Raw genomic sequence first — 12,900 nt, forward strand, 5'->3', positions numbered from 1 at the left:
TCTGGGACTACTTCTTGTCATATTAGCAAAGTATAAAAGGAAAGACAGAAAGGTCAAACCTTTTGGACATTCTCTTAAAGTCAACACTGTTTTCTAGGAATAATAAAGGGAGACACAAAAACATGAACCGAGTTTCCAAATTGAAGCTGTTTTTAACCGACTGCTTATAGCCACAATTTGTCTCATAAGATATGAATGCAGGTTTAAGTTATAAGTATTAAGTTATATAATATTCATGTGTCATAGACAGGCCTGGGAATATGATTTATCTGATGCAACACACAGCAGCTAGGCTTGTTAAAATATCAAAGCAGTGCATTTTAAACACTGTGGCCCAGCAGCTTGACAGAGCAGTCATGCAACAAACTGTGGCAGGGATAGGGTGACGTTGGGCTGATTTGCTATGAATAAAAACATGTACATACATTTAAGGTGGCTCATATAAACAATGAAAAGCAACTGGTGAAGGTTTTAGCACATCAGATCTAAAGGAAGAGAGATCACATGATGAGGTAAGCAGGGGCTAACCTGCGCTGGTAGCTGGAGGGTCGGTTGACAGAGGAGCTTCCTTCACTGTTCTTCAGGTCGTCATCCCATCGTCGCCGAGTGTATGAGCCACTACGTATCAGAGCTGTCGAGTCCCTGAGGATCCACAAGCTATAATAGTACCCCATATTTCTGGTAACAGACACTCACATGTGTATACTACTGCTTAAGTGCCTTCTTTCTTCCATCACTTTGTTTGGTTCCAATAGGTTTATTCAAAGCGCATTAAATGATGGTCATGGCTTAAAAGCACAAGCACCAAGCAGAGCATCAGTGCTGTCTGCCTGCAACACATAATCATGAGCAACAGAAGCTACTCATGTCACTGCAGGTTTGCACAGAGCCACTACTCAGCTCCAGGGGTTCACCTGTTTTCCTTCTCGTCGATGTCTGAAGTACTGGCAAGTCTCCTTGGGATAGTTGGGGCCACGTACGCAAGTCGGGTTCCTTTGTCTTTCTCCTGCAGGAAGCAAAATAAACCAGCATTCTGTTAGCAATAAGGTGAGCGTACGGTATTCTCAATTAATCTTTTCATCAGGGCCTACAGCCTTTTCACTTAAATTTGAAAATATACGGCGCCTTACAAAAATGACTCCTAATCTTTTAACCATAGAATTACCCTTCACTGCCAGAACAGCAGCATTTTATGGTACATCAAACAAATGTGAACAACCAGAGATTGAAACATTTGCCCATCATCTTTCGCAGAATAGCTCAAGCTCAGATCAGGTAGAAAGCATCTGTAAACAACCCTTGCCACAGATTCTCTAGTGGATTCAGGTCTGGGTTTTGACTAGGCCATAATGCACTTTGATCTAAACTATTCCTCTGTAGCTCTGGTGCCATGTTTAGGGTTGTCCTGCTGGAAGGTGAACCTCTGCCCCCATCTCAAGTCTTTTGCAGCTTTTAACAGGTTGTCTTCCAGGAGTGCGCTGTATTTAACTCTGACCAGCTTCTATGTCCCTGAAGAAGAAAAACATTCCCACAGCATGTTGCTGCCACCACCATGTTTTACCATGGGGACTGTCACAGAACAGCTGTACTTTTAAGTGACACATTAGTTGGTGAAACTGGTTGCATTTAATCTTATTTAGGATAATTAATACAAACAAAGCTGCATAAAACATTGCATGGCGCATTTTTAAGATTTTTAAGACTTTTAAATATTCAACCCCTTGCCTTGGTTTCCTTACACTTCATAAATGTGCACTATTTTTGGCTGGTTTTCCTTCATTTTAATAGAATTCAAAGCTCTGCTTCTTTTCCGTCCCTGATACACCCGATGACTGCAGAGTCATCCGAGTATTTCTGTAGATGACAGGACTCAGACGTAATGGAAGCCTGAGGTTTACAGAGTGATGCTAAGAGTGCAGTCGCCTGTGGTGCTCCTGAACACACTTCAGTCTCACACACTTTGGTCTGTTTATGACATGAAATCCAAATAAAACGCATTCCTATTTGTAGTTGTAAAAAAAACAAAAAACAAACAATGTGATCAAGTCTAAGGGGGTGCCAATACTTTTGTGCGTATTTGCACCCCTTTGGATCAAACACCCTAAAAATTGTATGTCGGACAAAATGGGTGTGTAAATATGTCCTGCTTGCAAAGTCTAACACTGGAGTAAAAAGACAAATAATGTAACTTATCACGGCTGACCTTTTCTTTTTCTTTGTTGTCCAGAGATGAGGAGAGGCGAGGGCTTGAGGCAGAGCGCATCACGCCTGTAGTGTCCTTTTCCTTCTGAGCTTCCTTTGTGGCTGTGATGTCAGAGAGCGCCCCATAGCTGCCCGTCTTCCTCAAACCCAGACGCCACGATGCCGGAGACTCATCTTTCCTCTCCTCCTCTACTTTGGTTGAGACCTTTCCAACCGGCTGAACAACCTGGAGAATGGGAGGATGATGCAGCAGCTTAGATAATCCTGAATGATGCATTTATGGTCTTAATTGTGGTAAGATTCTTAGTAATCTTAGTAGGCAGCAAACAGGAATCACGTCAAACACTTGCTGATTAATTTATAAAAGGACTGCAGTCATTTACAAAAGTATTTAACCCCTGAAACCTTTCTTTTTTTCTTCAGGTTACATCCACAACTAATGTATTTTATTGTGATATTACACGTTAGACCAACACAAAGTAGAACATAATTGTTTAGCGGAAGAAATAAAAAAAACCTGCATGGTTTTTAAACTTTAACAAATGAAAACTTTGTGGTGAAGCATTTGTATTCAGCCCTCCTGAGTTAATATTTTGCAGAACAACCAAGCAGAGAACAACCTTGACAGAACAGATTTATTTATAGAGAGATAGAGGTCAAGACAGATGGACTCCATTAGTTTACCTCTATAGGAAACTGGTTTGAGTGGATTTTATTTACAGATGCCAGTTTAAAAGGATCATGCATCACCCTCCTTCTCTTTCACAATTATACGCAACTTTGTGTTGGTCATTATACATAAAAGCCCAATAAACGTTTGTCATAATAATGTGACAAAATGCAGAAAACTCAAGAGGAAAGATTATTTAGGAAAAACAATGTATGGTTCAGTTTTTAATGATAAAGTACAAGAGGAAAAATTATACTCCCAACATCTATTTTAACCAATCCTTCAACTAGGATAAAATCTGACGTTTTAGGGGAAAACCCCCCCCAAAAAAACACTGACCACATACAATTTTACCACCTTCAGAAGATGAAAGTATTTGAAAACACAGAAGTTACACAAACACAATGTGAAGAACCAGATTGGCAGTGCATGTGTTGACTACAAGTGGAAGAAAGCACCATGTAATGTTTATGAGTGAAAGGGAAGTTCAATCCTTGTTGGATTTTTCCACCGGGTTAAAAGCCATGGTTAAATATAATTGAAAGAATTCTGTGGGGAATGAATGTTTCTTTTTGTTTTTAAGCAATTATGCAAATATTTACTTCATTGGTAACTAAAAACTTAAAGGAAAGCTGCAAAAGATGAATAACCATAGATGTAGCTCTGGTATCTGAATGAACAGCCTGAGCATCGGCTCTGAGAGCAGGAGAGGAGGCGTGTGGTTGACCCCGCTGAGCAGGTCAACAGCTGCAGTCCCCTGAAGACATCACCATTTAGTACTGCACAAAATTCTTCAACAGGCCAACCCAAGCAAGTGGAAAAATCCTACATCACCTGGAACAGGTGGGGGGTTAGGGGAGATTTTAGTGCTTTGTGAGTGCACAAGTGCATGTAGGATGAGACAACAACTCTGGTGCACACCGATGCCTCACCATAGGTTTTTTGGGCACAAGAGAAATGCCAGTTCTGCGTAAACCTTGACGCCACAATGCAGGACAGCCTGGCTCCGCCAAAGGCATGAGAGGTGTAATGTAATCAAACTAAAGCCAACCAAGGTAAGAGCCCGGGACGGTAAAACAGGACGGACAGGGAGGAAGACAGAAAGGTTGAAAAAGAAAATGGCAGAATAAGACAGAAGCAAAAGAAAACACAGTTTGCGCGCAAAGGCAGGCATTTCAAAGCCGAGTCACACCATATGGTGCCGAACTAAGGGCACTGATCAAGTGAAATAATAGCAGAACTTTATAGACAATGCTCAAAGAAAGGTGTGGTGTGTAAGCACCAGGCTTTAAAAAAGGTCTGGAAGTTTAAGAAGCAGAAACAATAAAAGCAGACAGGATGAGTGCAACCTATCAACACTTATTTTGTGGATTAAACCTTTTCACAAAGTGTTTGCTTCAGACAGCTTTTGGTCATCCACAACATTTCAGTTTGTTGCCCTTAGCCACACAAAAGACCACAGCAGCTAACATTTGCAGCAAGTGAAATGAAACAAGAGGGCATGCCCTTGCAGGAATTTCTCATGCTCAGTTATACTAGAGGATTTGTTGTCAGTTTTTGCCTGCAGAGGGCAGCAGGTCCAAAAGTCGAAGCAAATTTACAGCTTTATGCACAACTCTCTTCTTTCTTTGGGAAGCTGTTGATGCAGATTTGTCTACTCATCATTCTGACTGTGGAGCCCATTATTATGTTTAAGAGCCAAAGAAAATTTACTACTACTGATTTCAGCTTCCTGTAACATACAGACCAAATCAACATTAGTACTATGTTATGGTCTTGTAAATGGTTTTAAAACTAATTTTTGCAATCCCAAACAATCTGCATTCATACTCTGTGCCTTGAATAAGAAGTCCTGCCCCTTTAATCAGTGGATCTCCACTCTGGTCCCTCAGGGCCCACTGTCCATGCATCAGATGAGTTTCTGCTCGAGCAGACTTGATTTAAATGACTACATTGCCTCCTCAGCCATGAAGTGCTCCAGAAGCTTGGGAATCACCCATCCATTTAAGTCAGCTGTGTGGCAGCAGAGAAACATCTAAAACATGCAGGACAGTGGGCCCTGAGAACCAGAATTGAGAGCCACTGCCTTAAACGTTTACCACGTTGACATATTACATCCAGTTTTATTTCCCTAGGACTGCCCTGAATATTGCTCCGTCCATCTCTCCTTCAGTTTTAACCAGCTCCTGTCTCTGCTGCAGCAGGCCCTACCACTACCATGAGGTTAGTGTGTTCAGAGAGATGTGCAGAGTGGGTTTAGCTAAAACCTCTGTCTTGTGGTTTTCTTCAGCTATGACTTTCATAGTGGCCAGTTTTCTGGACACTTCCCCTGTCAGTCTCCCACCTGAGCTGTGGATCTCTGTTGCTCCTCTAGAGTTACCATGCTCCTGTAGGCTGCTTCTCTGATTAATCCTCTCCTTACCCTGCCTTTCGGTTTGGATCAACCATGTTCTAAGTACTACTTGCAAGGCTTTGTATCAAATTTGTCATGCTTTTCAGGGGTAGAACAAGAATGAAGTCACACCTTTACTTACTGACCCAATGAACCACTTTTAGGTTGTAGTAACAATAAGTTCAAGGGATCACAAAGTTTGGGACAAGACTGGCAGTTATTACAAAACGTAGAATAATGAACAGTGGCATTGGGCCTGTGCTGCAACGTTGGACTTCCTTAAATGGTTTATACAACCCAATCTTGAAGATTAAACTGTTTTCATAGGAAATATAGGAAAGACAGTTTTGTATTAGGTCTTACCTTCTTAACTGGTGAAGTGGGCGTTGTCACCTGATTTGTTGGACTAGATGGAGATGACACGCTGACAGCGGCTGGGGTGGTCGTTGTGCTGCTGGTCACCGCTGCTGGAGGCTTGCTCTTATCTTAAGGAGTAATAAAGATAAACTTTGTTTAGTTACGTAACCATGATAAAACTCTGTATGATCTCCTATGTTATTCATTGCAATGTGCAGCTTTATTTTACTAGATGGAAACATCACCTGCTTCATTTTCAGACTCTGAATCTTCTTCGTCCTCCTCTTCACTTGAACAGCTTGACTCGTCCTTCTTCCCCTCTTCCTCTTCGTCCACCTTCTCTGGCTCTAAGGTCTCAATGCATGGTGCTGTCTTTTCTGGCTCCAGAAGCAGCGTTTCTTTGCTGAAACACAGATTAGCACACAATGCGACACTTCTACCTTCAGGCTGCTAGGAGCGTGAAACTCATTCAGGTAAATACTTCCACAGATTCTTTTTTTCCTAGGATTAATCCCATTTACCTCTTGAGTGTTTTCAGTGATTGGTTGTTGTCCCCTGTGGTTGTTGTTTCAATCAACGGAGACTTCTTGACATCTTTCTTCTCAGTCATCAGCTGGAATAAAAAAAACAGTATGACACTCAGATTGAAAGAAACATGCTGAAATCAGATGGTCTCAGAAGCTCATCCAAACTGGATCAGTGATCACGCTGCCTCACCAGATTTTGTTTCTTTTGTAGCTCTTCTAAGTATCCCAATACATCTTCGTCAGCTACATCAAAAGCAGTCTGACCCTGAGGGAAAGAGGTACAAAATTAAGTAAAAAGTGAAGTTTTGCATAACATTGACTGACAAATATCCACAAGCTTCCATTACGCACCATTTTATTAACAAGCTCCATGTCACACAGATTCTCCACGAGTATCCTACACGCCTCCTCCTTGCCCCAGTGTGCTGCTGCATGTAGAGGCGTCCAGCCATCATAGTCCTTAATGTTTACGTCATACCCTGCTTGGATTAAAAGCCTGCACAATGAAGGGTTTTGGGAAAGGGGGGGGGGACAAAAAATAGTTGATGTGAATTAGTGAATGTGGTCAATGCATTTGATCCTGCGAACTAATCCTTTGAGAAGCTGCCAGGATTTCTGTGTTCAGAGGTGTGCTAACGCTTCAACCTTGAGTCAGATGAACAAAATCAGAGCCCTAGATAAGTATTGAATGACCATAAAATATTCACTCAAGGCTGCTTCTCTGATTTAGCAGTTGTGCAACCCTTTTTCCTTTTTCAGATGATGGGCTGAACAGTGAATTGTGAGATCTTAAACGTTTAGTATGTGTTTTACTTTAATCCTGCTTTAAACATGCCCACAACTTTATCCCTGACCTTTCTGGCATGTCCCTTGGTCTTCAAGATGCTGGGGCCTTCACAGAACAGCTGTGTTTATATTGGGATTAAATTACACACAGCTGGACTCTGTTAAATAAGTAAGTAAATCCTAAAGACAATTGCTGTATTTTATTGAGGAACAGTAAAAGGTAAAATCAAAACTGCAATTTGTGGTTGAAACATGATCAAATGTGAAAAAGTTGGAGGGAAATGCATATTCTTTTGCAACAAACAGCAGCTGAAATCACAGAGCAACCAGTTAGCTTGGTGTTCAGTGTACGGTAGCTGTCCTATGCATGATAGGTCTTCAAAGAGTCACAGGCAGCAGTGTTCTGGCTAACATCCCAGAGTAGATGAACAAATTATCATGGTTCCTATGCTTAAGTACCACAAGTGTATTAATAACCCAAAGAAACAATGTCAAAACATAGCAAAATGACAAGATGCAACTACTGTGGAAAACCTTGAGTTAGCAAAAAAGAAAAACCTGCTTATGATTACTGTCTTAACCTAACTTATACTGTTCAAAGTGCTTATCTAAATAAACCCAGCGAACCTGCTTTATGCTGCAGTATGCTACAAATGTGCAGGTCATTACATGCTCTGGCTAGTCCATATAGCGTTATTGCAATGCTTACTTTAAAACCTCCACGTATCCTTTTGCAGCGGCTACATGGAGCGCCGTTCCTCCTGATTTTGCATGCCGGGTGTCCTGAATCTGACCGCTGTTTAGCCATTGTCGGGCATCCCTCAGCATGATTCGCTCCTCCTCTTTTCGGGCTGCCTCTATGTCCAACCCTGCAGAAATAAAGACAAACACTGTAAAAACATGCGTCTAGAGATTACTAGCATCTGAGGAGCAAGCTGCTGGCTCTCCGCATGCGAGACAGAACAAAATATGTTAGATTATTGGGGTCATTTGTTTTACATCTCAACATTCATGTCCAGACCGTGAACTTCAAGAAAACATAGCTAGAAGGGCAGACAACAATTACAAACAATTATGTATGTATATGCTCTAAAGTAATGGGCATACAAAATTTATAATGATCAATTCTGCACATCTTTTAAACATATATTTTATGGGGTTTGATTGGACTTAAGCAAAGCCTTTAGCCAAATAACTAACATGGCCGCTGTCAGTTGACATCTTTGAGACAACAATAACGCAGAATAAAACAACAAATAGGACTTCCAGATGTGTTTACAGCATTTATGATCCAAGTTTTTCATGTTTTTATTGCACGTTTGCCGTTATCAACTTTGCACACTGTTGACTGTATTTGGAATGAGTGATTGGTATGCATACCAGAAAGATGTCTCACCTAGTTTTATTTAGTTTTGTTAGGTGATGTCAGTCCCACTTCTACAAACAAACACTCTTAAACCACATATTAAACCAACATAACAAGCCCCAGTTTAAACCGTACACATCACTGTAATTAGTCTTTCTGCTATATGTTGTATTTCAGGTTCTGTAGAGGAAAACCAGACCATAGCTAATTACAGATCCACCTACGAATACAACAGTTTTGGGGAACTATTTGTGTCAATATCCAGACAATTAAACACAATAGTTGCTTAGCTTGTTAAGTGGGTCAGTATGTCAGTGTTATACAATCCATACAAGGAAACAGTGACAACGGACCCGTCTTGCCATGACACCTGGCTGAAACATCCTCTGAAAACTCACTGCTGCACACTTCACAGATTTTTCAGCTGAGCCTCAACTGTGCTGAACTACACTATATAAACAAAGATCCAAACAGTGTTCTGGGGTAGGAGCCAAGCTTTAGCTCATCATAAAGCTTTTTGCTCCATTTTGATCAAAGGCTAAAGAAGGAAAGTCTGTGACTGCATGCTTGGGTTGGCAAAATTTGGCTGGGGGAAAAAACTATGTTTTAAAGTTTTAAGAGGGGAAACAGGAAACGTGGTTCTTAAGGAACGTTGGCATGGCACCATCTCATTTTACTTTTCACTGGTTCAGGGTCATAATGAATTCTGATTTTCTAGACTTACAAGATATTAACATTTTATGATTTTACCAAAACACAATTCTTAGTAAGCACAATGGCGAACGGGGAGGAATGAGTTCTTTACTCCGATACCCCTAAATCAGATGAAAGCAACCAATAGCCTTCTGGCATTAGCGCCTAATCAGTAAACAGTTATCTTGTGTGTATTCTCAGTAAAGATCCAGTGGTTCTGTGAAGGCCTGAACACAAGTGGTAGCAGCATCATGCTGTGGGGATGCTGTTCTGCAGAAGGCATACGGAAGCTGGTCGGGGTTAATTCGGTGATGGATGGAGGCAGATGAAGGACAATAACAGAAGAAAAACCTGTTAGTGTCTCAGGAGCAGCGTCATGTGGCGCTTTAGATCCTTCAATGTAGCATTTCTGGCCAAAGTTATTAAGAACCAAAGAATTAGAAAATGTTTTGAAATGTAAAAGGTACCAAAAAATGCTAGCTTTAGCAATTTCTCCCCAGGCATTTATTCATGACATTTCTGGACAGAATGACAACAATTGTTATAAATTATGTGCTTACTTTGTTTCATGTAGCTTTTGTGGTTCTAAACAAAACATTTTGCTTAGCTGGAACAATGGAAAACATGGTTTCCAGGTTTGAAAAGATCCCTGACCCCTGCTCTAGGTGTGCCATCAAGGTAGACACCTACCCAGAAAGCATTGCATCAACAACTCCAGTGCAAGGGTTGCCATGGGGATGGAAAACAACAAAGAAGTTCAGATGTTTGTCGTCAAAAAATTGGAAAACCATGCATTATTTTCATTTCACTGCAAAGTTCTGTGCTACTCTGTGTTGGTCCATCACATGAAACTTAAAAACATTGGAGTTTACAGTAAAGTGACAAAATATTAAAAGTTCATGAGGTTTCAATGCTTTTGCAAAGCACTGTATCAATTCTAATTCATTGGACCATGGCGGCAAACTGATGCACGTTATTTTACTCAATGTGTCAACAACCCAGTCAACTAGGGCTGACCAGCACCCTCTGATCTCTACTGAAGCAGACAACACAGTCTATAAAAAGCATGGAGCCCAATGACCTCTAGGCAGCACCACTGAACAGGAGCTAAATGGAAAAGTAGACAGTTTAAAGCTGATTTTCTTTTGATAAGAGAAATGCTTCTACCTTAAGATGACAAAGGAAATTCATATTGTAGAGAAATATTGAGGTATTTGATGTAAATATCAAAATGCTGTCAAAGAAAACTGACGTCAGTTTCAAAAACATTTCATCTGAGGCTTACAGACGTTTCTAGCAAACAAAGAATAAGTGCAGGTTGACAGCATTTGTAAGGTAGTCCAGCTCTCGACTATTACAAATTGAAGACGGAGCTTTTATGCAACAGTTTTGGGAGAGGTTCAGGCTGCCCATTCACCTAACAGAATCTGGTTCCAGTAGAGGACCTGTAACGCAGACAGGTTTTCTTTGCTCCCCAACTCTGTTGGCCACCTGCTAACTAGTTTAGCTCTGTGTGGCATCTCTTTGAAAGCAGAGAAATTTAACCACAAACCCAGGGAAGTGTTACACAACAACTAGTTACATAATGCTGCCTACTACCACTAGCACAAAAAAGAACAACTGCCCTCAGGCATGGATCACTGGAGCTTTGTTGTGAAAGCAGTTTCTACAATCCTGTATTAAAAAAGGGCCAAACTTAGATTTTGTTCATTGAGATCTGGATCTTTTGGAGGTGCAATCGTACATAACAGAAGATTAAAGGCCTGGTACAAAATTCAATGAGACACAATGCAATGAACAGACATGCATTTCTGTTTGTAGACCGTACAGAAAGACTTTGATTATGCAATAGATGCCTCAGACAATAGTAGGTCATCCAAGCCTTTTGGGTGAACTCAAACCGAGGAGCCCCCTCTTCTGGACAGCTCTCTCCATTAGCGAGGGCCCTTCATCAAGGAGGACCTGGCCAAAAATAGTAAAACTTTTCACTTTTGAGTCATCACATGTGAGTGAACAATACAGCTGGATGACTTTTCTGTAACGTTTATGGTTATATTAGGGAGGTAAACTGTCCAGCAACACTGGACGTACTGGGAAGCAACTTTATTAGCAGACCAACGTGTTTTGGCTTGTGGCCTTCATCAGTGTCACTGGACTCTTGACCTCACTAGATGTTTGACCCTCTCCATGCACCTAGGGAGTCGCTCAAGTTGTGCCAGAAACATTTGGTTCCCTGGTTATATCAGGGCCACAGAAAACCAGCAGGAGGCTGTTACACTGACTATTTAGTTCATATATAAAAACACACACTTATATGCATTAAATACAAACGGCCTCATACCATCATATATTTCAGTTAACGATTATTTGATTACTAAACTGGTTGACAATTATTTCATTAATCAATTAATCACAATTAATACTAGTGTTTCAGCTCTAAATTATATTACAACTACAATTCAAATTGTTCCAGTGCAATCCAATTATCCAGCAAGATTCAGATCCAATTACACAGAGTCCACTTTAACCCAATTATGATAAAGTCAAATTTGGTTGACCATACTTTGCCAAAAGATAAAAGATATTTGTTAAGAACAGCACATTTTCCTAAGATCTGAGCATTGAGACACAGTTTTAACTCATCCCACAGGGAGCTGGAGATACATGACGTACTGTACCTTGTCGGTTAATCTCATTTTGTAGAAGTTCCTCCATTGGTTCCTCCTCAGCAATGTCCAGAGGTGTCTCCCCCTCACTGTTCACAACTCCAACATTAGCACCCTGGCTAATCAGGTACCTGCATTAAACAAATGAGCATAACACAAAAATCCATCAGGCAAATACTTAAAATATCCAAAGGAAAATTCCTGTCAGGGGGAGAATGGGTTTGGGGGAAAAAACTGAGAGCAAATGTTAAGTCCTAAAACCTGAGAGGAAACAGTTAAAAGCAGTTTATCATTTGTGCTTTTGGTTAATTGCCATTGGTGGCACTCACTGGTGCATTTATTGTTGTACAGGTCAGGAAGTTTTAACACTTGTAGAGGAAATTGCATCAATCAATCAATGCCAAGTACATAATTTAAAAAATACGCGGGCTTCATAAGAATAGAATCCAGTTTGAAATGATTTGTCCAACTTCAAAAAAGGACCTTCTATAAAACCATTGGAGAGAAAGTGTTTTTAGAAAGATTCAAGTCTGCATTTTATCATGCGACAGGTTATTTAACAATGAGCCAACAAGAAGACAACATTAGATCATGAATGTTTAGAACTCATTGACTATCTGCCAAAGAAGGAAAACAGGACTGGTCATTTTTCCTCCTTGCAATCTCCTAACTTTGTAGTTTGGTACCAAACTTCTTCGGGTCCATAAATGGTCACTAAGACAGATCTTATCAGGTGTCAGCATAAAAGATTGTGGACGTCTATTAAACAACCCCAATGAATTTGGCAAACAGAGTTTCACTACATGGTACCTTAAAACATTGCATCCAAGCACTAAACTGCAATTGTAATATTGTACACAGAGTTATTGCAATAATGAGTGCAATCCAATACATTGTGTGAGCCAATTTTTATTAAATGAAATCAGATGGACAAAATGCAATTTTAATTTCCTGCAGCAACTGAAGACATTTAAACCTCTCGAGTTCAGCTGCTTCCAGGTAAAGCTGTGGTGACATTCAGACCCTTCTCATTAGACCAATAAACCACTTGGAACACTCTTGAATTTCACACAAATAGAAACTGACCAAGTACAATTATATCAAATGTCCAATTTTTCTGATTGGGCTTTCTACCCTTCCATTTCCTAGATTGGCTCAAATAGTTTCTGTGGCTTTGTGGCCTGCAGTCCCACTGAGTTTCTTACCCAAAGTCTGCAATAGGTTGATGGTGGTGAGAACAG

The 12,900-nt window shown here is 40.6% G+C and overlaps 1 protein-coding gene across 2 annotated transcripts in view; it reads right to left on the reverse strand.

Moving 5' to 3' along the window:
* Positions 1-12,900, reverse strand: part of ppp1r12a (protein phosphatase 1, regulatory subunit 12A) — a 52,885-nt gene that overhangs the window by 15,857 nt on the left and 24,128 nt on the right. For both annotated transcript variants that reach the window (XM_047389507.1, XM_047389508.1), the window contains exons 3-12: positions 11,672-11,790; positions 7,644-7,803; positions 6,500-6,644; positions 6,339-6,413; positions 6,143-6,234; positions 5,867-6,024; positions 5,628-5,749; positions 2,204-2,428; positions 915-1,006; positions 529-642 (exon numbers count right to left, since the gene is read on the reverse strand). In XM_047389507.1, the coding sequence (XP_047245463.1) occupies positions 529-642; positions 915-1,006; positions 2,204-2,428; positions 5,628-5,749; positions 5,867-6,024; positions 6,143-6,234; positions 6,339-6,413; positions 6,500-6,644; positions 7,644-7,803; positions 11,672-11,790 (1,302 nt within the window). The remainder of the gene's footprint in view (positions 1-528; positions 643-914; positions 1,007-2,203; positions 2,429-5,627; positions 5,750-5,866; positions 6,025-6,142; positions 6,235-6,338; positions 6,414-6,499; positions 6,645-7,643; positions 7,804-11,671; positions 11,791-12,900) is intronic.

The sequence above is a fragment of the Girardinichthys multiradiatus genome, chromosome 17 (genome assembly GCF_021462225.1).
Source record: "Girardinichthys multiradiatus isolate DD_20200921_A chromosome 17, DD_fGirMul_XY1, whole genome shotgun sequence".
NCBI lineage: Eukaryota > Metazoa > Chordata > Actinopteri > Cyprinodontiformes > Goodeidae > Girardinichthys > Girardinichthys multiradiatus.